The sequence below is a fragment of the Vipera berus genome (genome assembly GCF_964194415.1).
Source record: "Vipera berus genome assembly, chromosome: W".
Lineage (NCBI taxonomy): Eukaryota > Metazoa > Chordata > Lepidosauria > Squamata > Viperidae > Vipera > Vipera berus.
In genome coordinates, this window is record NC_138210.1 from 73,430,019 (window position 1) to 73,454,035 (window position 24,017).

At 47.6% G+C, this 24,017-nt stretch overlaps 2 protein-coding genes across 5 annotated transcripts in view; one reads left to right on the plus strand and one right to left on the minus strand.

Moving 5' to 3' along the window:
* Window positions 1-509: 509 nt before the first annotated feature.
* LOC308676007 (nucleolar protein 9-like) lies at window positions 510-16,535 on the plus strand. 4 transcript variants are annotated; one of them, XM_081341698.1, is made up of 11 exons: window positions 510-720; window positions 1,892-2,118; window positions 3,737-4,144; window positions 5,352-5,477; window positions 7,655-7,796; window positions 8,871-9,060; window positions 10,382-10,522; window positions 10,618-10,719; window positions 12,600-12,830; window positions 14,865-14,970; window positions 16,065-16,535. In XM_081341698.1, the coding sequence occupies exons 2-11, from the start codon at window positions 1,914-1,916 to the stop codon at window positions 16,220-16,222; spliced, it is 1,809 nt and encodes a 602-aa protein (XP_081197824.1). In that variant the 5' UTR covers window positions 510-720; window positions 1,892-1,913; the 3' UTR covers window positions 16,223-16,535. The 4 variants fall into 4 exon arrangements, with proteins under 4 accessions (XP_081197824.1, XP_081197826.1, XP_081197827.1 ...); XM_081341700.1 differs by having other exon boundaries at window positions 14,895-14,970; XM_081341701.1 differs by having other exon boundaries at window positions 7,655-7,748.
* A 1,121-nt stretch (window positions 16,536-17,656) lies between these two features.
* LOC308676060 (lipid transferase CIDEB-like) overlaps window positions 17,657-24,017 on the minus strand; it is a gene marked incomplete at its 5' end in the record, with an annotated part of 9,524 nt that continues 3,163 nt past the window's right edge. The window contains 3 exons of the mRNA XM_081341769.1: window positions 17,657-17,883; window positions 19,041-19,231; window positions 23,294-23,443. Of these exons, the coding sequence (XP_081197895.1) occupies window positions 17,745-17,883; window positions 19,041-19,231; window positions 23,294-23,443 (480 nt within the window). The 3' untranslated portion in view covers window positions 17,657-17,744. The remainder of the gene's footprint in view (window positions 17,884-19,040; window positions 19,232-23,293; window positions 23,444-24,017) is intronic.

Genomic DNA, 24,017 nt, shown 5'->3' on the forward strand with positions numbered 1-24,017 from the left:
ATTAATATTGGGCAAATTATGACTTGTAAGAATTGTTTGAATATTAAGGGCAAATTAAGCTGAAATAAGAAATATGAAAATAGGATATAGGGTGAACTTATAAAAATGATTTTTAGAAAAACAACACAAGCGTATAAATTTAATTAAGAAGCGGATAAATAAATGTAATAAATAAAATAAATACAATAAGTACATGTGATCAATGCATTTAATAAATGGATAATTTGATCAATGCAATACATCAATGCAATAAAGCTAATAACCAAATGTAATAAATAAAATACATTAAGTAAATGTGATCAAGAATGCGGTCAAGTTTTAAGAAATTTAAATTTACAAACCGCGCAGATATCACGGGAATGAATGAATGAACACACGTATGAATGAATGAATGAATAGAAGATGACGTAATGGGCGCAATGCTTTCTGGGAGGAGTGGCCGCCCCGCGCGCTCGCTGGCTCGCTGGCTCGCGCGGGGCAGGCCGGGATGCAGCGCGGCAAAGCTCCGGCCTGGTTCCGGGAGGGGCGTGGCCTGCGAGGGTCTCTCTCCCGCGCACGCGCGGTGCGGGCTGGGCGTCCGCGTGGGTTGCAAAAAGGTGGCGGCGTTGCGAGCAGCGGGTGGAAGATGCGCGATCCTCTGATCCCTTTTCCGCGGGATCCTGTGCCGATCCAGTAGGAGAGCAGCAGCCGAGAGGCAAACTTTGGGGCCGGGCGTTTGCTGTAAGTCTTGCAATATTCTGAATTTTTATTGCAACCCCTTCCCCTTTTGTTTTTTCCCCCCTCTTTTTCTTTGCACGGATTCTCTGCAGGCAGAAATGCAACCGGTAAGGCGGCGAGGAGAGACTGCAGAAGGGCAACTCAACCAGCCCGGCCTTGCTTGGGGTGGCCCCCCTCTCCTCCTTGGCCGTTGATTTGCACTTTTTCGTTGGTGGATTAAAAAGGAGCTCTGGTGGGTTGGATATTGTATGACCTTTGACCCTTGGCAGTGTAACTTCAACCTAAACCAGGGGGGTCTTCAAACTTGGCCCTTTGGTGACTTGTGGACTTCAACTCCCAGAATTCCTCAGCCAGCATGCCTGGCTGAGGAATTCTGGGAGTTGAAGTCCACAAGTCATCAGAGGGCCAAGTTTGAAGAGCCCTGAGCTGACTTTGGATGTTGGTTTTGAAGGGGAAACTCCCCCCCCCGCCCCCTTTAAATTAATTTTATTTGATTATAGTGAAATTATGCATTATAATTTGAATACACACATACACAGACGCACAGGCACACACACACAAATATATGCTGTATTTTACTGTGTTATTAATTTAGATGAAACGTGAATATATATTGTGAGTCCATGTTTGTTATATGCTAAAAAAGCTAAATAAAAAATGTATCTTGCCATTGTTATTTTTGCAAATAATTTGAAGCAATGAACCCCTAACACACGAGAGGAGGGAGAGAGAGAGAGAGAGAAAATATTATATATTATATAAAGTTATATGTAGCACCCTATGACTTTGATCATGGATTGGTTCCAAAATATTGGACGTCCAAAAGGTTGCTTAAAGTGTAATGGGTTGAGGTGTCAAACGCACACTTGGGGTTTAGCCTGCACTTTCTTTTGTCCATTCCATCCCCACCACACACCCCTGCGAGGTGGGCTCAACGAGACTGTGTAACTGCCAGAAGATTTTTAACCTGGATTTCTGCCCCCCCCCCACTCCAAAAAACCTGGTCTTGTTACAGCAAGCGGATCCCTGCTGCATATGTTTTGTTTTTATGTATTAAATTTATGTGTTTTGTTTTTTATTTATTTATTAAATTTACATGCTTTCGCTCTTGCGGTCCAAAGTGACTCTTTTCCTTGTGGCTAATTTGCTAATTTCCTCGATTTCCCTCCGGCAGGTTGGCTGAGCCGTCCAGAAGGATGTCGCCCCCTGCCCACCGCCACAAAGCAGCGAAAAGCAGCAAAGAGCGGAAGAGACGTCGTCCACCTGCTGCTAAGACGGGGAAAGGAGACCCAGAGGAGATCAAAGGAGGAGGCGCTCCCAAAATGGAGCCCGCAGCGGCGGATTATTTTCACCAGGCGCACGAAACCTTCAAGTCTGGCTTTGCCTCCGATGAGGAGAAAAGTAAGATCTGTTCACAGAGGGATTTAGGGAGACAGAGCACTTTGAAAGCTTGTGGAAATAGTCCTCGAGATACGACCGTAATGGAGCCTGCCCACCACCACTGTCGTAACTCATGCTGTTTGTAAATCGGGTTATCCATGCGAGCGACCCAGTTTTATGACCATTTTTGGAGCAGTTGTTAAGTGAACCGGTGGTTCGCTATGAGGTGGCTTTAGCGTAAGCGGGATGTATGTGGCGGATTTGGGCAAAATGGCCGTAAAATGTAGTCACGTGACTGTGGGGTGCTGTAAATCGGGGTCTTCAAACATGGCCCTTTAATGACTTGTGGACTTCAACTCCCAGAATTCCTCAGCCAGACACGCTGGCTGAGGAATTCGGGGAGTTTAAGTCCACAGGTCATCAAAGGGCCAAGTTTGAAGACCCCGGCTTGTGGACTTCAACTCCCAGAATTCCTCAGCCAGGCACACTGGCTGAGGAATTCTGGGAGTTGAAGTCCACAAGTCATAAAAGGGCCAGGTTTGAAGACCCCTGCTGTAAATGCCTATAAAGGGAGGTCATGTGACTACAAGGGCAGCCATTGATATTTCAGATCTGGGTTATAAGTAGCCCCACGGAAGTCCGTTGTAAATTCAAATGGTTGGTAGGCGATCGATCATAAGTTGAGGAGTACCGGGAGATAGCCGCCTCCATTGGTATTCAGAAATTTGGGAATATGGGAGTTGTTTTTTTTGTTGTTGCAAGGAATTCTGGGAGTTGAAGCCCCCACATCTTCAACTCGCCAAGGTGGAGAAACACTGTTTAGCGAGCATTGGAAGCACCGAAAAGACAATTTACAACTGCTCCTCACACTTACGACTGTTGTGACATTCCGACCATCACGTGATCAAAATTTGGGAGATTGGCATGTACAGGCCGTCCTTGACTTACGGCCACAATTGAGCCCCAAATGTCCGTTGTTAGGTGAGACATTTGTTAAGTGAGTTTTGTCCCGTTTTACGACGTTTCTTGCCACTGTTGTTAAGTGAATCACTGCAGTGGATAAGTTAGTAACTCGGTTGTTAAATGAATCCAGCTTCTCTTCCCCCCCCCCCCCCCCCACCCAAAATGACTTTGCTGGTCAGAAGGTCTCAAAAGAGATCCCGGGACGCTGCAACCGTCATAAGTACATGTCAGTTTCCAAGCATCTGAATTTTGATCACGTGACCATAGGGAATGCTGTAAAGGTCGCAACTGTGAAAAAATGGTCCTCAGTCCCTTTTTCAGTGCCGTTGTAACTTTGAGCGGTCGCTAAATGAACTGTCGTAAGTTGAGGACCGCCTGTATTGAGAACGGCTGTGGCATCCCAACTGACGTGATCGCCATTTGCGACCTTCCCAGCCGGCTTCCGATAAGTAAAAGCAATGGGGGGGGGAATATGCCGGATTTGCTTAACGACCGCGCGATTCCCTTAAGGACTGAAGGAATTCGCTGAACGACCGCGGGCCGAAAAGTTTGCAAAAATGGGGCCCGACTCAATTTAACCACCGCCTCGCTTAGCGAGGGACGTTCTACTCCCAATTGCGGTCGTAACTAGAGGATTCCCTGTAACACGCCTTATTTTGCCCTTCGGCCCTCGCAGGTCTGTTTGTGAGCAACGTTCTGACGGAGGCCGTAGCTGTGGCGTTGCCGCTGGCCCTGGACCTGTCGGGGTCGCTGCTCCTCCAGGCGCTGCTGCCTTGGGCCTCGGGGGCCAGCTTGGAGTCCCTGCTCCGGGCCCTGCTGCCCTCCCTGCGCCTGGTGGCCTGCCACCCCTGCGGAGCCCACATCTTGGAGGGGGTCCTGTGGAGGGCCCTGGCGCTGATCTCGGACGGAGGAGAGGCATCCCAGGCGCTGGAGGAACTCGTCCTGGCTCTGGGGAAGGGTCTTCAGGAGGGACTGCCGACTTTCGCCTTGGATGCCCACGCCAGCTTTGTGGTGCGGACCTTGTTGCAGGTCCTGGGAGGGGCCCGAGTCGGGTCGGACGGGGGCCGGGCGCTCCCGGGCTCAGGTGAGCGGTGGCCGTAGAATGCGTCCCCCAGCGTGGGATTGGTGGGTGTGGGTGGGGTGTGTGAAAGCCGTTCCCCGCTTTCAGGCCTCTCGAGAGTTTCCTGCGTGTTGAGATCCAGTGTGGGAAGGATGTCCTTCGGGAGAAGGGCGGTATATAAATAAAACTAATAATAATAATAATAATGTGGGAATGGTGAGACCTGGGTTAATGGCTCCCCTCAATCCCGGGAGGTTTCTGGGTAACTCGGGTCAGCTGCTTCTGCTCAGCTGCTCAAAAGCAAAAACAGTTTTTGTTTTATTTTTATTTTTTATTTTATTTCTTATTTTTTATGTATTTTATATTTTATCTATTTTATTTTATATTTTATTATATATTATTTCTTACTTTATTATTTTAGTTTAGATTATATTTATTATATATTATTTTAGTTTAGATTATATTTTATGTATTATTTTATTGTTTTATATTATGTTTATGTATTTTATATATTGTATTTTTTATTTTATTATTTTTATTTTTTTGTTATTTTTATATAGTTTATATTTTGTCTTTTGTTATTGTTATTTTATATTTTATGTATTATATTTTATGTATTTTATTTTATTATTTTATTATATATTATTTCTCATTATATTTTAGATTATATTTTATGTATTGTTTTATTGTTTTATGTTTTATGTATTTTATATATTTTATTTTATTTTTTAGATTATATTTTATTTTATTTTATATTTTTATATTATTAGTTTATTTTAGATTATATTTTGAGTATTTTCTTTTATGCATTCTTTTCTTTTATTGTTTTGCTTTATATTATTTTACGTATTTTATATATTATTTTATTTCTTTTTTATTATTTTAATTATATATTTTATTTTATATTTTATGTGTTATTTTATTATTTTGCTTTTTTTGTTTTTTTTTGTTTATTATTTTATTTTTATTTACAAATAACTGAACAGGCGAAGTCCTAAAGTCAACATATGCTGTCCTCAACCTGTGGACTTCCAAGTCCCAGAATTCTGGCTGGGGAATGCTGGGAGTTGAAGTCCACAAGTCTTAAAGTTGACGTGGTTGGACCCCTTGGTTAATGCCCTATTTTGCCAGGTGTTTGCAGCAAGCAGAAATGTATGAATCTTTTCCATGTGGGAAAATCAGTGCCTCTGATTCACACTTTCCCCTTTTTTGTCCACTTCCGCCATCTTAGGGCTGCTTCGTCCCTGGGCCAAGAGTTCGAAGGTCGGGAGCGAAGGACCAATGGTTTTCGAGGTCCCCGCCAGCTTCCTCTCCCTCCTGCAGGAATTCAAAGGCTGCTTCCAGGAACAGATTGCAGGTGAGATACTGCCATCTGCTGGGCAGGTGGAGAAACAGCAGTCTTGCACGGTTCTTGTCATAATGCTCACTTAATGGCAACAAGTGAGCGTGGAATGTTTGTAATGAGTAGTTGTAGTTGTTCAGTGGGTCTCCATAAGTGCTGACTCGATCTTACAACCATTTTTATGCGGTCGCTAAGCGAATCCTTTCTACCGGTATGAATGGGTCTTCTTTGCTGCACGCTGGGAAAATATGTTGCAGATTGTCACATGCAAACCGGTTGTAAACGTGGGCCAGTTGCAGCCCCTGAAATGCGATCACGTGACCGTGGGGTGGGGAATCATAACTTTGAGGATGGATTGTAAGTACCTTTTATGGCATTGGTCATTGTGATCATATGACCACAGGGAGTTAAGTCATAAATCTGAGGTCCTTTTATGGCAGGGGTCTTCAAACTTGGCCCTTTTATGACTTGTGGACTTCAACTTCCAGAATTCCTCAGTCAGGCATGCTGGCTGAGGAATTCTGGTAGTTGAAGTCCACAAGTCATAATAGAGCCAATTTTGAAGACCTCTGGTCTGGATTTAAGCCCGCAGTTGCATCAAAATGGCTGACTGAGGAATTCTGGGAGTTGAAGTCCACAAGTCATGAAAGGGCCAAGTTTGAAGACTCCTGTTTTATGGGGTCTCTCGTAAAAAAGTCATTAAGTGAATAGTCATTAAGTGAGGACTATATGCACGTTAATGGGAAAATGTGAGCTTGAGATACATTGAGGGAAGGGATATATGTGTGTGTGTGTATGTATGTATATGTGTGTGTATATATATATGACAGTATGTATGTACAGGCAGTCCTCGACTTACAAGAGTTCATTTAGTGACCGCTCAAAGTTACAATGGCACTGAAAAAGGGACTTAATGACCGGTTTTTTCACAGTTACAGCCTTTGCAGCATCCCCAGGATCACGTGATCAAAATTCAGATAATTTGGGAGGGATCTTGGAGGTCATCTTGTCCAACCCCTTATACCATTTCAGACAAATTTCAGACGTTTCCCTTAACAACAGAAATTTTGGGGTCGTAAGTCGAGGACAACTGAATGTGTCTTGTGAGACATATAAGCTAAAGACAAAAAAAATTCTGATGATGTTACCTAGTATGGTAACGAAACGTTCAGAAGCTAAATTGAAACAAGCTTGGAGAGCAAAACCCAAGCTACAAGTATTTTCTGTCATTTCAAAGGTACTATAAACGTATATAGATATCATTTATATATCTTCCCTTTATATTCCCTTTATATTCCACCCCTCTTTATGGGGGGTGAGTTATTACCCCCCGTAGATAGGGCTCGCAACTTGGGAGTCCTCCTAGATTCACAGCTTTCCCTAGAAGACCATATAGTAGCTGTGACTAGGGGGGCCTTCGCCCAGGTTCGCCTGGTGCGCCAGTTGCGGCCCTATCTAGACCGGGATGCCCTACGTACGGTCACTCACGCGCTTGTGACCTCTCGTCTTGACTACTGCAACGCTCTCTACATGGGGCTACCCTTGAAGACCACTCGGAGGCTCCAACTGGTACAGAATGCAGCCGCGAGAGTTGTGTTGGGAGTTTCCCGACGCTCCCATGTCACACCTCTGCTCCGCGAGCTGCATTGGCTTCCAGTTGTCTTCCGGGTGAGATTCAAGGTGTTAGTAATGACCTACAAAGCCCTACATGGCATGGGTCCGGAATACCTTGGGGAGCACCTGCGGCCGGCATCAACTTCCCTCCGCCCAGCCGGTCAGAGAATGCCGACTGGTGGCCCCCAGGGGGAGGGCGTTCTCTGTGGGTGCACGGGATCTTTGGAACCATCTTCCGGTCGAGCTCCGGATGGCGCCCGATCTCCGCTCCTTCCGGCGCGATCTTAAAACCCATCTCTTTGAACAAGCTGGCCTGGCCTGATGGGACGGGGTTGGATTTTATAAATGGATTTTAACTGTTAATCTGTATTAATTTATTATGGGCACTGTTTAATTACTTTTTAATAATTTTTAATTTTTGTATCTTGTTTTTATGTATTGCCCTGTTCACCGCCCTGAGTCCTTCGGGAGAAGGGCGGTATAGAAATTAAATTAATAATAATAATAATAATATGTCTTTCCTGGCCTGACCTTAACCAAGATTCCCAACTATTGAACTAACCCTGTTTTCCCTCTAGATTTCATCACCAACAAATGTTTCAGCCTTTGCCTGCAGGTGGCGCTGGTGGTCCTGCATAGAAAGCTGCCTGAAACAAGTGCTGAGCTCTGCAGGTTTGTGATTGGCTACCTGAGCAGCTGCAACCCAGCTGCTGGGCAAAGGTGAGCAGTTGGATTGGCTGGGTGGTTTGGGGGTGGGGATTGGGGGGGGAGGAGTCACTGCAAAAGCTTGCACCGCTTACGCTGTTGGCTGGGTTAATCTTCCCAGGTTAAAGGCAGTGGGGTGCAGTGGTTACACCAGTGGGGTGTAATGGTTATGCTCGGCAGTGTGGTGGAATGGTTAAAATGTGGGGTTAGAACAATGTTTCTCAAACCTGGCCACTTTAAGACAGGTGGACTTTCAACTCCCAGAATTCCCCAGCCAGCGTTGCTGGCTGGGGAATTCTGGGAGTTGAAGTCCACCTGACTTAAAGTGGCAAAGTTTAAGAAATATTGTATTAAAGAGACCCACATTCTAGACCAGGGGTTTTCAAACTTGGCCCTTTTATGACTTGTGGACTTCAACTCCCAGAATTCCTCACCCAGTGTGAGGGAACTGTGCCTTTTAAGACTTGTGGACTTCAACTCCCAGAATTCCTCTGCCAGGCACGCTGGCTGAGGAATTCTGGGAGTTGAAGTCCACAAGTCATAAAGGGGCCATGTTTGAAGACCCCTGGTTTAGACACACCTTAGCATTAAAACCTTCGACTTAAAACCATTCATTTAGCCATCATTCAAAGTTACAACGGCCCCGAACAAAGTGACTTAGAACTAGTCCTCGCACATGTGACCATTGCAACATCATGGGATCAAAATTTGGGTGCTTGGCCACCGGCACTGCATTTACGACGAGTGTCACGTGATCGACCATTTGAAACCTTCCCAGCCGGCTTCTGACCAGCAAACCCCCACAGGGGAAGCCGGATTCCTCTTAACGGCCACACGATTCACTTAACGACCGCTGCAATTCACTGAACCCCCCCCCCCCCTGGCAGAAAGGTCGTAAAACCCTGCCCTGCTTAGCAAAGGAAATTCTGCTCAGTTAAGGACCACCTGAAAATACAAGTGTTTTTAGCTTTTCTTTTTTTTTCTTCTGCCCCCTGGGTTGGCTTTGGAGATTTCCAGCATGTGTGGATGTGCGCGACAAGGCAGAGGTGCATTGATGCGCGCCTGTCTTGTTTATTCCTCCCTCTCCAGCAGTCTCCTGGTTTTTCTGAAGGACCCGACCTGCAGCCGGATTCTAGACAAAGTCCTGGAGGTGTCGGATGCGAAGGCGTTGCGCTCGTTCTACAAGGTGCACGTGAAGGGGCAGCTCCGCGCGTTGTCCGCTCACAAGGTGGCCAACTTCACCTTGCAGCGGCTGATCCACGCCGCCTCGCGTAAACTGGTGAGAGAGGGCTTTTGTGGTTGGCCTCCCAGTTGGCTTAAATCGGGTGTGTGTGTGTGTGCCTTGGTGGTGCCGTCGGTTTTCGATTGATCTCGAAAAGCTAAGCAGGGACAGAGCTGGTTAAGACTTCGAAAGGGCAGGAGCAGATTTTGGTTCCCCCCCCCCCCATGGCAGGAGGGGATGTTAAGGCACCAGGCTGGAAGCCAGGAGATGGTGAGTTCTAGTTTGCTTGAGGCAGGAAAGCTGGCTGGGTGCCTGGGCCAGACACTGAGTTCTAGCCCCACGCCAATCACTGGGAGAAAGTTCTAGTCCTGCATGAAACTGGGTGACTGTGGGCCAATCACCAGGAGACGCTGAGTTCTAGTTCCATCCTAGTCGCGAAAGCCAGCTTGGTGACTGTGGGCCATTCAGTAGGAGATTGGGAATTCTAGTCTCATCCTAATCAGGAAAGCTAGCTAGGTGACTGAGCCAATAACCAGGAGACAGTGAGTTCTAGTCCCACCCTAGTCACGAAAGCTAGCTAGGTGATTAGGCTAATCACCAGGAGACAGTGAGTTCTAGTCCCACCCTAGTCATGAAAGCTAGCTAGGTGACTGGGCTAGTCACCAGGAGACAGTGAGTTCTAGTCCCATCCTACTCATGAAAGCTAGCTAGGTGACTGTGGGTTAATCACCAGGAGACAGTGAGTTCTAGTCCTACCCTAGTCATGAAAGCCAGCTGGGTGACTGGGCTAATCACCAGGAGACAGTGAGTTCTAGTCCTACCCTACTCACGAAAGCTAGCTAGGTGACTGTGGGTTAATCACCAGGAGACAGTGAGTTCTAGTCCTACCCTAGTCATGAAAGCCAGCTGGGTGACTGGGCCAATAACCAGGAGTCAGTGAGTTCTAGTCCCACCCTAGTCACGAAAGCTAGTTAGATGACTAGGCCAATCACCAGGAGAGTGGGAGTTCTAGTTCGCCTTAACCATGAAAACCAGCTGAGTGACTTTGGACCAGTTACCAGGAGACGGTGAATTCTAGTCCCACCTTAGGCCTGAAAGCCGGCTGGGTGACTTTGGGCCAGTTTATCTCAGCTTAACCCACCTCAAAGGGTTGTTGTTATTGTGGGGGAAACAGAAGGAGGGAGGAATACGAGATACGTTCGCCACTTTTGGGTTAACGTGTAAAAACCGGGATTTAAAAGGCCTGAATCGCACAGCTGCTAGCGATCCATTGCAGATCGGCCCATCAGATCCCTGCCGGCCTAGAAGAGGGGAAGGGGCTCGTGAAGACCTCTTGGTCTGGGGGGGGCGGGTCTTCTCATTCACGCCCCCTCCCCAGCTGGGGAAGCTTTTTCAGGAGCTGGCCCCCGGCTTGGAACAAATCCTGGCCCTGGAACATCTCGGCATTGTCACGGCGCTCCTGGGCGCCTGCCGGAAGCACCGCGCCCACCAGCCGGAAGTGCTGCGGACTCTTTTGGAGGTGAACAAATCCCGCTTGGGTTTCCTTGTCGCTCCTTTGCTCTGTGCTCCTCCGCCAAATTGTTGAGCTGTTGTTGTTGTTGTTTTCCCCTGCAGGCCTTCCACTGTTGGGAGCCGCCCGCCCGCCAGCTGGCCTGCGCCCCCCTCCTCGCCTCCGTGCTGGCTTACGAGGTCTACTTTGGGGAGGAGGGGGAGCAGGTAGGTGTGAGCTACAGGTAGTTCTCGGCTTACGACCCCCCCCCCCGGAGCCCCAAACTCCCGTGCGTTAAGTTTGGGGTTTGCCCTGTTTTACGACGTTTCTTGCCGTGGTGGGTTAAGCGAATTGCTACCGTTGTCAAGCTGGGGACACCGTTGTTAAGTGAATTGGGCTCGTCAGAAGGTCGCAAATGTGGGATCCCCACACACACGCACACACATACGGGACGTCACGACTGTCATAAAATGTGAGTCAGTGGCCAAGTGTCTGAATTTCGATCACGTGACCACGGGGATGCTGAGAAGGTTGTGCGAGAGCCAGTCATAAGTCACGTTCTCGGTGCTGTTGTAACTTTTGAAGAGTCACGAAACGAACTGCCGTAAGTTGAGGGCTACCTGTATTGACGACGGCTGCAGCGTCCCGCCACGGTCAGAAAGGTGAGTCAGGTTGCCAGGCGGTTGGATTTCGATCAAGTGACCCGGGGGATGCTGCAAGGGTCGTGAGGGTGAGACGCAGGCACAAGTCCCCTTTCTTCAGCGTCGTCGTAACTTCGGATGGTCGCTAAATGGTTGTAAGTCGAGGACTTTCTGCACCAGGGTGTGCATGATTTAAAGACTGACTGTGAAATTGCTAAGGAGGAGCCGTCGTAACTCTTCTAACCAAACAATCTAAACTTGGCTGCCTCTTGGTCCTCTGGCCCCTCCCCTTCTGGGAATCCAGACGTCCTCTGGCCCCTCCCCTTCTGGGAATTCCACCACACCATCAGATTCTCTCTTTTATCATCATCATCATCATCAATAATATAATTGTAATTATAATTTTAATAATAATAATATAATTGCAAAAGGCGGCCTTACTAGGAACTATAATAATAATAATAATAATAATAATAATAATAATAATAATAATAATAATAATAATAATAATAATAATAATAATAATAATAATATAATTGCAAAAGGCGGCCTTACTAGGAACTGCTTCCATCCTGCGACAAGATCTGTAATACCATCCAACATCCACATCGGCTTCTCCCAGGTCCTTGGTAAGGACTCGATAGGTAGACAAAAATGCCAAATCCAGTCTGAACATCTGGCTGACTGCGATGATCAATAATAATAATAATAATAACAACAATAACAACAACAAGTTGGAAGGGACCTTGGAAGTCATCTAGTCCAACCCCCTGCTCAGGCAGGAAACCCTATACCATTTCAGACAAATGGCTGTCCCGTCTTTTCTTAAAAACTTCCAGTGTTGGAACATTCACAACTTCTGGAGGCAGGTTGTTCCACTGGTTAATTGTTCTAACTGTCAGGAAGTTTCTCCTTAGTTCTGGGTTGCTTCTCTCCTTGATTAGTTTCCATCCGTTGCTTCTTGTCCTGCCTTCGGGTGCTTTGGAGAATAGCTTGACCCCCTCTTCTTTGGGGCAGCCCCTGAGATATTGGAACACTGCTATAACGTCCCCCCTCGTCCTTCTCTTCATTAAATGAGACACACCCAATTCCAGCAACCGTTCCCTATATGTTTTAGCCTCCAGTCCCCCGATCATCTTTGTTGCCCTTCTCTGTACCCTTTCTAGAGTCTCAACATCTTTTTTACATCGTGGTGACCAAAGCTGGATGCCGTGTTCCAAGTGTGGCCTTACTGAGGCCTTGTAAAGCGGTATTAACACTTCACGTGATCCTAATTCCATCCCTCTGTTAATGCAGCCTAGCACTTTGTTGGCCTTTTTGGCAGCTGCAGCACACGGCTGGCTCCTATTTAAGGGATTGTCCACCACGCTCTTGCAGTTACTACTGTTCAGCCAGGTACCCCCTATCCCATCCCTGTGCCTTTGGTTTCTCTTTCCTAAATAGAGAACCTCACTTTTTTCCTCCAGGCAGACGCACCGCCGGCCCTGAGCACCGTCTCCTATCACGGCTCCAGGATGTTGCAACACCTCCTGTACTTTGCGGACCCTTCCCTCGTGCTGTGCAGCCTGGGCGCCATGCCGCCCGCAGACCTGGTCACCTTGGCTTGTGATCCCACCGGGAGTCACGTCTTCAATGCCCTCTTGGCCAGTCCCTCCGTCGCCAAGAAGCCGAGGCGGAAAATCTTGCACCAGCTCAAAGTAAGTCTCGGGCAACCCTGGTGGGACTCCGCTCCGGGTTTTGGAGCCTGCCAATTCGGCTCCATTTGCACGGGTCGCGTTGTGTTGTGTTGTGTAGGGGTGTCTGTACGGTGGGGCTCAGAAAAGTCAAGGTGGCAGCTGTGGTAACGCAGCCGAAGCTCTGCCTGTTTAGGTTCGCCCTCAACATTATAAAAACCACGTTTTGTCGACCGTGGCAACTTGTAAAGACACTCCCAGAATTCCCCAGCCAGCGAGGGAATTCTGGGAGTTGAATTCTACCTGCCTTCAAACCACCAAGGTTGAAAAACACAGAAATAGGTTCTTGGCCACCGTCACACCACGGTCATTCAGGTGCCAGATTCAAACTTCTGGACGGATTCATTTTACAGGGTTTCTAGTCCTCAAGGCAAGCAGGAATTCTGGGAGTTGAATTCTACCTGTCTTGAAACCATCAAGGTTGAAAAACAGAGAAATAGATTCTTGGCCATTGTCATGCCCTGGTTGTTCAGGTGCCAGATTCAACTTCTGGAGGGATTCATTTTACAGGGTTTCTAGTCCTCAAGGCAAGCATGCCCCCCCCCCCCCCCCGTTAGCAGTTACCTTTATGATGATTGGTAGTAATCCCTAAATTCTGTGTCGGCTTTTTGACTCCAGAGAGAGTAGTAACTCCACTCTTGTCTTCTACCTAGTGACAAATATTTGATAACTTCTCTTATCAAATTTATCTGTTAATCAGACACAGAATGGGATTAGATTGTTATTAATTGCATCTTATCAAAAGCATTTCAGGGTCCTTTTATACCAGTTACTTCTGCGTCAAAGGGGTCTTCCAACGTCGCCCTTCGATGACTTGTGGACTTCAACTCCCAGAATTCCTCAGCTAGCGTGCCTGGCTGAGGAATTCTGGGAGTTGAAGTCCACAAGCAGGCGTCTTTAAACTTGGCCCTTTGATGACTTGTGGACTTCAACTCCCAGAATTCCTCTGCTAGCGTGCCTGGCTGAGGAATTCTGGGTTTTGAAGTCCACAAGCAGGGGTCTTCAAACTTGGCCCTTTGATGACTTGTGGACTTCAACTCCCAGAATTCCTCAGCTAGCGTGCCTGGCTGAGGAATTCTGGGAGTTGAATTCCACAAGCAGGGGTCTCCAAACCTGGCCCTTTGATGATTTGTGGACTTCAACTCCCAGAATTCCTTACTGTTGCTGAGTAAGAAAAGTGAGTCACACCCAATTTTACAAGGGCTTTTTGGTCAGGGTTGTTAAGAGAATCACCCTAGTTCTTAAGTGAACCGCACGGTTGTTAAGTGAATTACAGATTTTGACATGGTTTCTCGCAGAAGAGTTTCACAATGTTGCAGTATACAGGTCATCCTCGGACATACGACCACGAAGGAGCCCAAAATTTCTGTGGCTAAGCGAGGCAGTGGTTAAGTACCCCATTTTACGGCCTCCCTTGCCAGCGTGGTGAAGTGAATCGCTGCGGTTGTTAAGCGGGGAACCCGGTCGTTAAGCAAATCGGGGTTTTCCCATTGACTTTGCTTGTCAGGTGGTTGCAAAAGGAGGAATCACCTGACCCAGGGGGACGCTGCGGCCATCATAAATATGAGTCGGTGGCCGAGCGTCTGAATTTCAATCACGCGGCCATAAGTCCGAGGACTGGCTGTAACTCTTGAGTCACTTCACCTCAAGCTAAGTGAATGGTCGTAAACTGGGGACTCCTTGCCGTTTGCAGTTTTTCAACCCCCTATTTTTTTCCGTTGCGATGAGAAAACCGCAATCATCTGCCGATGCTTTACTTTTCAGCGCAGCACACCTGGTTGCATGGCACAACCCTTCTAACATCTGCAGGCGGTTTGGGTTCTCGGCCAATAACATGTTAACATCTGGAGGCAAAAAGTACACGTTTCGTTTCCACAGTTGGCACGATTCTGGGCGTGGTCACATCCATTATTTACGTGTAGTCCTCGACTTATAACCATTCCACTTCTCCGTTCCCCCCTCCCCCCCCGGTTTTTTTTTGTTGCTTTGGATTATCAGGGCCACTTCCTGTCTCTCGCCTGTTCCAAGCACGGGAGCCGAGTTCTGGATGCCATCTGGAGGAGAGCGTCTCTGCCTGCCAAGCGGGAGCTGGCCCAGGAGCTGGGTAAGGCCTCTGTGTTTCCTTTCCTTTCCTTCTTTCCTTCCTTCCTTCCTTCCTTCCTTCCTTCCTTCCTTCCTTCCTTCCTTCCTTCCTTCCTCCCTCCTTCCTCCCTCCCTCCTTCCTTCCTTCCTTCCTTCTTTCTTTCCTTCCTCCTCCCTCTCTCCTTCCTTCCTTCCTTTCCTCTCTTCTCCCTCCCTCCCTCCTTCCTTCCTCCTCCCTCCCTCCTTCCTTCCTTCCTCCTCCCTCCTTCCTTCCTCCCTTCCTTCCTTTCCTCCCTCCCTCCTTCCTTCCTCCTCCCTCCCTGCCTTGCTCACTCCTTCCTCCCTCCCACCCTCCTTCCTCCCTCCCTCCCTCCCTCCCTCCTTCCTTCCTTCCTTCCTTCCTTCCTTCCTTCCTCCTCCCTCTCCCTTCCTTCCTTCCTTTCCTCTCTTCTCCCTCCTTCCTTCCTTCCTTCCTTCCTTCCTTCCTTCCTTCCTTCCTTCCTTCCTTCCTTCCTTCTTTCCTTCCTCCTCCCTCTCCCTTCCTTCCTTCCTTTCCTCTCTTCTCCCTCCTTCCTTCCTTCCTTCCTTCCTCCTCCCTCCCTCCTCCCTCCCTCCTTCCTTCCTTCCTTCCTCCTCCCTCCTTCCTTCCTCCCTTCCTTCCTTTCCTCCCTCCCTCCTCCCTTCCTCCTCCCTCCCTCCCTTGCTCACTCCTCCCTCCCTCCCTCCCTCCCTCCCTCCCTCCTTCCTCCTTCCTTTCACCTTTCCTTTCGTTCCTTCCTTTCCTTTCCCCTTCCATAGTGGAAAGGGTTCATTCAATGTTTCTCGACCTTGGGGCACCCTAGGATGTTTGGCCTTCAACTCCCAGAATTCCCCAGCCAGCATAGCTTCAAGTGCCCCAGCCGGATTTCTTAAAAAGGGCCCGAGGCTGAGAACGTATAAAGCTGCCCAACTCTTTGCAGGGCAGGTCACCCACTTCCCGCGTTCACACAGCCTCCTAAGGCGGAGCTGGAGCGGAGGACACGTGTGAACGCAGCCTCTCCCTTTTCGCAGAGACTTCATTTTCATCCTTCAAAACTTAGCCCCCCCCTCTCTTCTTCCCCCTCCTCCTCCTCCCAGCGGAGCACGAGGCCCGGCTGCGACACGACCCCTTCGGCCACCACCTGGTCCGCAACTTCGCCTTGACCCACTTCCTCAAACGCCGCCGCGACTGGGACAGCCTCCAGCAGGCGGAGAAGAAGCGGAGACGGCTTTTTGCTGAGATCCTGGAGGACTGAACTGCACTGGGGTCTTTCCCCCCCCCCCCCGACCGATGGGATCAAGAGGACTAGCTCCTTAAGCGGGCTTTGTGTTCCCACACCCCGCCCAAATCTGCCCGGAAGAGCCTTTTAGAGCCTCTCCTTTCACCCTCGTGAATGTTGGCGGAATCGTTCCGATCGCTCTCGGCCAGCTCGTGATGGGGACTGTAGTCCAAAAGAAAGGAGACAGAGAGAGAGAGAGAGATTGCTCCGGACGTGCCTTACTCGACTCTCTTCTCAAATGGATATTTATTTATATTTTTGCAGATATTAAAGGCCAACGAGTTCTTTGCAGGTGCTGCCGTGTCTTGGTTTTTAGGGCAAACAAATGGGCTAGTCAGCTTCCTGTAACGCTGAAATGATGGTTTTAGATCCGGCCTCTCCAAACGCGGCAACTTGGAAGACTCGTGGACTTCAACTCCCAGAATTCCCCAGCCAGCAGGGCTGCCCGGGCTAAGGGATTCTGGGAGTTGAAGTCCACAAGCCTTTAAAAAAAAAAGTCAAGCACGACGCTGGACTGGAAGCCATCGTCAGCGGACCAGATATTGACCAGCAGGTATAAGAGGCGCAGGGGTGGCGGGTCTTGCGATACAGGGAGTCCTCGACTTAACGACCGTAACTGTGACTGAAGTTTCTGTCGCTGAGAAGGCAGTTGTGAAATGGAGTCGTGCCTGATTTTTACCACCGGTCGTTAAGGGAATCGCTTCAGTTAAACGAAGCACGCGGTCGTTAAATGAGCCCAGATTTCCCCCATTGTTCGACGCTGGCTGGGAAGCTTGCGGAGGGTGATCTGTGATCCCGGGTTACGCAACCGTCGTAAGATCATGCCAAGTCCCCGGAGTTTGATTTTCGTGAACGTGGGGGAAGGCGCAGCAACGCTCATAAAATGCTAGACCTGGTTATAAATCAGGGTGGTTTTTTTTTTCTCCCAGCGCCGGACGCTAAACGGAACAGTTGCGAGTTGAGAGCTGGTCTGTAGAAGTATGAATTCAATCAGTAAGCAAATGGTTATAAGCGGAGGGCTAGTTGGGCTTTCTGCTTTCCCAGTTAAATGCAGGTAGAGTGGTCGCGGAGCTGGAGGCTCTGCTGCCCACTCTGCAAGCAAAGGTTATGACTTCGCTCCTTCGAGGCCCACGCTGCTGGATAGGGGTCAGGAGGCCGTGTGTGTGTGTGTGTGTGTTTTTACCAAACCTGGCAAAGGTGGCTTGTAGCGATTGTACCGCCAGGGATGATAGGCTTTGCAGTCCTACCCGAAGCATCTTATCCGAAGATACTCTGAAGCACTGGTACGCCGCATCCGTGGTCTGTATATGCCAGCCTGGATCAATCCCCCTTAACCTCTGGAAAGGGGACAGAAAGCCGCAGGTAAAATCTCCCTATTTTTTTGTTGTTTTTTGTTTGTTTCAATACTCTTTAAATCTTGAGTCCCGAATCGAGTGGGTTCCCTTAGATCCACTTCCGAAGCTGGAAGGTTTTCCCGGCGTCTGCAGGGAGGAAGGCCTCAGTGTTGGTAGTTGCTTATCTTGACTTGGGGGTGCCAGCCGTCCCCCACGTCCAGGAGCCGGCGGATGTAATTGGAAGCCCCCAAAAGGAGGTGCCCGACGCCTTGCATGACGGTGGAAGCCACTCTCAGGATCTCCCTGGAGGAAAAAGGCGACACAGGATTTCCATCAAAACCATTCACAAAGGTAGGTGGTACGGAGAGTCCTCGAGTTAACGGCCACAAGGGTGCCCGAGGTTTCTGTTGCTAAAGTGAGATAGCCTTAGGCGTGGAAGCTGGCGAAGAGAATTTGGGCCCGTCACCAGAAGACGGTGAGTTCTAGTTCCACCTTAGACATGAAAGCTGGCTGGGTGACTTGGGGCCAATCACCAGGAGACGGTGAGTTCTAGTGCCTTAGGCACAAAAGCTGGCTGGGTGACTTGGGGCCAATCACCAGGAGACGGTGAGTTCTAGTTCCACCTTAGACATGAAAGCCGGCTAGGTGATTTTCAGCCAATCACCAGGAGATGGTGAGTACTAGTGCCTTAGGCACGAAAGCTAGCTGGGTGACTTTGGGCCAATCACCAGGAGACGGTGAGTTCTAGTTCCACCTTAGACATGAAAGCCGGCTGGGTGAGTTTGGGCCAATCACCAGGAGACGGTGAGTTCCAGTGCCTTAGGCATGAAAGCTGGCTGGGTGACTTTGGGCCAATCACCAGGAGACGGTGAGTTCTAATTTCACCTTAGCGAGGAAAGCCAGCTGGGTGACTTGGGGCCAATCACGAGGAGATGGTGAGTTCTAGTCCCATCTTTGCATCAAAGGTGGCTGGGGGACTTAGGGCCAGCCCCTGTCTGTCAGCCCAACCGACTTCAGAGGATTGTGGGGAAAATGGGAGGAGGAAGGAGTATCAAGAATGTTTACCGCTTTGAGAATTGTTCGTAAACCATCGTAAGGCGGGATAAAAATCAAATAAATAATCCAAGGAGTGGAAGCGTTGACAGGGCCAGCCTGGAGATGGGTTTATCACTGCAATAGCTAGAGCAGGGGGTCTTCAAACCTGGCCCTTTGATCACTTGTGGACTTCAACTCCCAGAATTCCTCAGTCAGGAATTCTGGGAGTCGGAAGTCCTCAAGTCATCAAAGGGCCAAGTTTGAAGACCCCCTGAGCTAGAGTGTCTCTTGCAGCAATTTTGCCTTGTCTCGCATTTCATACCAGGCCTCCTGCGTCCTTTCCAACCTTTTGTGGGAAATGGCGGAAACTGTTCCTTGGAAAAGCACTTGGGCCATCCCTAAGCTTCCCTCTGCACCAGGCTCACCGCAGAACCTTCTTCGGCCCCAGGCATTTGAAGTCGCAACTCATCGAGTAGAGCCCGTAGAAAGTGGCCGAGATGTTTAGGCTGCCGAAAAGGTCCCGCGGGTTGAGCTTGTAGATGTCGAAGGTGATGCGGGCGATATCCTGGCTGTTTCGAGGCTTGTCTCCGCTCAGGGCAAACGACCGACTGATACTCTGGGGAGCAATAGTAACCGCACTTAGACTTATGGACCGCTTCGTAGTGCTTTACAACCCTCTCTTAAGCGCTTTACAGAGCCAGCCTATTCCCCCCCCCCCCAACAATCTGGGTCCTGATTTTGATTGAGAGAGAGAGAGAGAGAGACAGAAAGAGAGAGGGAAAGTGTCAGGGAAATAAATCAATAATTCCCTATCAGAGGGCGATGAACCGTGGTTCATTTGACGCATGGTAAACATCAGGTAAAAATAAAGAAAACCGAGGCGTATTCTACTGTATATAAAACTTTAATTGGAAAACAAAGAAAGAACTTAACTGACTACATCCTCTCATCAGACAGAATCAAAGAGAAGAGAAAAAAAGTAAAGAGAGAAAACTTTTGTAGACATGCGCACTTAATAGCAAAAAACAGATTGAAACCATAACGTGGCTGGACATGTGACAATCACCTCGGTTACATTGATAAGATTACTATGCAGCTGGCAGAAAAACAGAGTGCGTAGCTGACAAACAGAAAAAAACGCAGTGACAGAAAGGGAGGATAGATAGATGATAGAGATAGATGATAGATGATAGATAGATAGATAGATAGATAGATAGATAGATAGATAGATAGATAGATAGATAGATGATAGATAGATAGGTGGGTGGGTGGGTGGGTGGGTGGATGGATGGATGGATGGATAGGTGGGTGGGTGGGTGGATGGATGGATAGATAGATAGATAGATAGATAGATAGATAGATAGATAGATAGATAGATAGAATGGATGGGCAGATAGGATGGATGGAGAGAGATGAGATAGATAGATATAGATAGATAGATAGATAGATAGATAGATAGATAGATAGATAGATAGATAGATAGATAGATAGATAGCAGTAGCACACAGGTTTATATAATGCTTCATAGTGTTTTACAGCCCTCTACGCTGTTTACAGAGTCAGCCTATTGCCCCCACCCCCCCAAAACTATCTGGGTCCTCATTTTACCAACCTTGGAAGGTCAGGATCAAACTGCTGGCAGTGGGCAGTTTGCCTGTAATGCTGCATTCTAACCACTGGGAGGGAAGGGAAGGGAAGGGAGGAAGGAAGGAAGGAAGGAAGGAAGGAAGGAAGGAAGGAAGGAAGGAAGGAAGGAAGGAAGGAAGGAGGGGTTTACAGAGTCAGCCTATTGCTCCCCCCCCCAAACAATCTGGGTCCTCATTTTACTGATCTCCATTCTAACCAATGTGCCTCCATGGCTCATGGAGACAGTGAGTTCTAGTCCTGCTCTAAGCATGAAAGCGGGCTGGGTGACTTGAGTTTTAGTCCTGCTTTAGGTTTGAAAGTTGGCTAGGTGACTGGGTCAATCACCAGGAGACTGGAAGTTCTAGTCTCGTCTTAGTCATGAAAGCCCAGTAGGTGACTTGGACCAATCAGAAGGAGACGGTGAGTTCTAGTCCTGCCCTAAGCATGAAAGCGGGTTGGGTGACTTTGGCCCAATCACCAGGAGAAAGTGAATTCTAGTCCCGCTTTAGTCATGAAAACCTCATGGGTGATTTTGGGCCAATCACCAGGAGACGGTGAGTTTTAGTCCCTCACTGCACAGGAAAGCCAGCTGGGTGCCTTTGGCCCAATCACCTGGAGACGGTGAGTTCTAGTCCAGTCTTAGACATGAACGGCACCTGGGTGATTTGGGGCCAATCGCCAGGAGACAGTGAATTCTAGTCCCCCATTAGACATGAAAAACGGGTGGATGTTTTTGGGCCAATTGCCAGGAGATGATGAATTCTAGTCTCGCCTTAGTCATGAAAACTGGGTTGGTGATTTGGGGCCAATTGCCAGGAGACGATGAATTCTAGTCTCGCCTTAGTCATGAAAACCGGGTGGGTGATTTTGGGCCAATGACCTGGAGACAGTGAATTATAGTCCAGCCTTAGACATGAAAACTGGGTGGGTGACTGGCCCAATCACCGGGAGACGGTGAGTTCTAGTCTTGCCTTTGATAGGAACGGCACCTGGGTGACTTTGGCTCAATCACCAGGAGACGGTGAATTCTAGTCCCGCCTCAGGCATGAAAGCCAATTAGGTGACTTTGGGCCAGTCCCTCTCTCTGTGTCAGCCCAGCCCACCTCACAGGGCTGTTTTTGTTGCTGTGAGGAAAATAGAAGGATTAAGTATTTTTTGCTGCCTTGCGTTACTTATAAAGTAATAAAGGCAGGATCAAAATCTAATAAATAATTAAAACAAAGGAAAACTCAGATTCCCAACAAGAAAAATGCACACCACACCAAAGCAATTTGAGGGGTGTGTGTGTGTTGGTATGAAACCACAAAAAACCCAAATCCCCAAGCCGAGGAAACCGATGTTAGTAGTTATTTTATAATGTGGTTTGGGGTTTGTTTTTTTAAAAAAAAAATGCACCAAAGGTATTTCCTGCCAGCTTTTATGTTCACCACAACTGACGTTGGGGAGCTTAGCTGGGCAAAACCCCCAGATTTCTGAAGAAATAAGGGCGGACAAACCAGAGATTAGCGTGGCTGCACTTGGGTCATCGCCCAAACTGATCTGGAATACCTACAAAATTTATTTCTCACCTTTGAGCCTTTTGACTAACGTGAAAAGAAAAAGATTCATTTTAGAATGATTTTGTAACTAGAGATGGCCGAAAGATTGTGAAAGGGGAAGCTAATGGCTAAACCTGTATTTTTGTAATTGCTGCACCAAAGACTGTGGGAAGTCAAAAAATTTTTTTTCCTTTTTGCACTTTTTATTTTTCTTGTATTTTCTTACTTTTGTTCCTTTTATAGGTTGATATTATAATAAAACTCGATCAAAAGAACTGGAGGGTTTAGAAGAATAGAAACAGAATCCTAGGGCTGGAAGAGACCGTGGGAGGTCATCTAGTCCAACCCGCTGCCCAAGGCATGAGACCTTAGGACATCTCGGACAAATGGACGTCCAATCTTTTCCTTATAACTGATAAATAGATAATGATAGATGGCTAGATAGATAGATACATAGATAGATAATGATTGATCAATCGATAGATGATAGATAAATAATGGGTGGATGGATAGACAGATATAGATAGATAGATAATGATAGATAAATAATGATGGGTAGATAACGATAGATAATTTTTTTAAAATTTTTTAATTCCATTTATATCCCGCCCTTCTCCGAAGACTCAGGGCGGCTTACAAGCTTAGCAGTAGCCTTCATTCTATGTATCTGCCTGCTTAGTAGGGCTTTCGCCCCCCCCTCCAAGCGGCATTATTACAAAGTCAGCTTAATTGCCCCCAACAATCTGGGTCCTCATTTTACCTACCTCGGAAGGCTGAGTCAACCTTGAGCCTGGTGGGACTCGAACCTGCACTAATTGCAGGCAGCTGGTGTTACTTAAGGAGGCATTAGCCCACTGCTCCACCAAGGCTGATCAATTGATAGATGATAGATAAATAGATAGATGGATGGATAGATGATAGATGATAGATAAATAATGATAGATGGATGGATAGATAGATATAGATAGATAATGATAGATAATGATAGCTGGATAGATAAATAATGATAGCTGGATAGATAGATATACTGTAGATAGATAGATAATGATAGATGGATAGATAATGATAATGATTGATGATAAAGATAGATGATGGATAGATAGATGATAGAGATAGATACATAGATAATGATCGATCAATTGATAGATGATAGATAAATAATGGATAGATGGATAAATAGATATAGGTAGATAATGATGGATAGTTGATGATAGATGGATAGATGATAGATAATGATCAATAGATGATAGATAATGATAGATAATGATAGAGATAATGATAATGATCGATGGATGATATAGATGGATAGATAGACATATGCTGTGGATAGATAATGATAAAGAATCGATAGATCGATAGATGATAGAGATAGGCAGACAGACAAACAGACAGATCATAGACTGATAGAGCTGGAAGGGACCTTGGAGGTCTTCTAGTCCAACCCCTTGCTTAAGGAAGGAGACCTTACTCCATCCCCGACAAACGGATGTCCGATTTGATTTGCTGATCCCCACCTTGCCGTGAGTCCACTTCTGTCCTTTCTCTAACACCATCAAGGCTGTGTTGTCTTCCAGGATTTGGAAAAATTCCTCCGTCTCAACCAGGGTCCCGTCTTCTTCCAGCACCAAGGAAACCAGACCGGACATCAAGAGGGTCTCCCTGGCCTACAAAACATGAAACCAACAAAACTCAAGGCATGCATGGTGAAGAGACTCCCCACCACCACCCAAACTGCTTCCTTTGAAGCGTTAAATATGTGCAACAAAATTTTATGCCCATTTCACAGGTAAGAAAAGAGAGGTCGACTTGGAGGGATGTGCAACAAAATTTTATGCCCATTTCACAGGTAAGAAAAGAGAGGTCGACTTGGAGTGACCTGCTGCAAATTCAGAAATTGACCTTCAAAATAGGTGTGTGTGTGTGTGTGTGTGTGTGTACATTGGCTGGGAGATAAAATAATGATAATAATCAACACAAACACATCTGCCTATCCCAGGTCCTTGGAAAGGACTCACTAGGTCAGGTGTCTTCAAACTTGGCCCTTTGACGACTTGTGGACTTCAACTCCCAGAATTCCTCAGCCAGGCACGCTGGCTGAGGAATTCTGGGAGTTGAAGTCCACAAGTCGTCAAAGGGCCAAGTTTGAAGACCCCTGCTTGTGGACTTCAGCTCCCAGAATTCCTCAGCCAGGCACGCTGGCTGAGGAATTCTGGGAGCTGAAGTCCACAAGTCATGAAA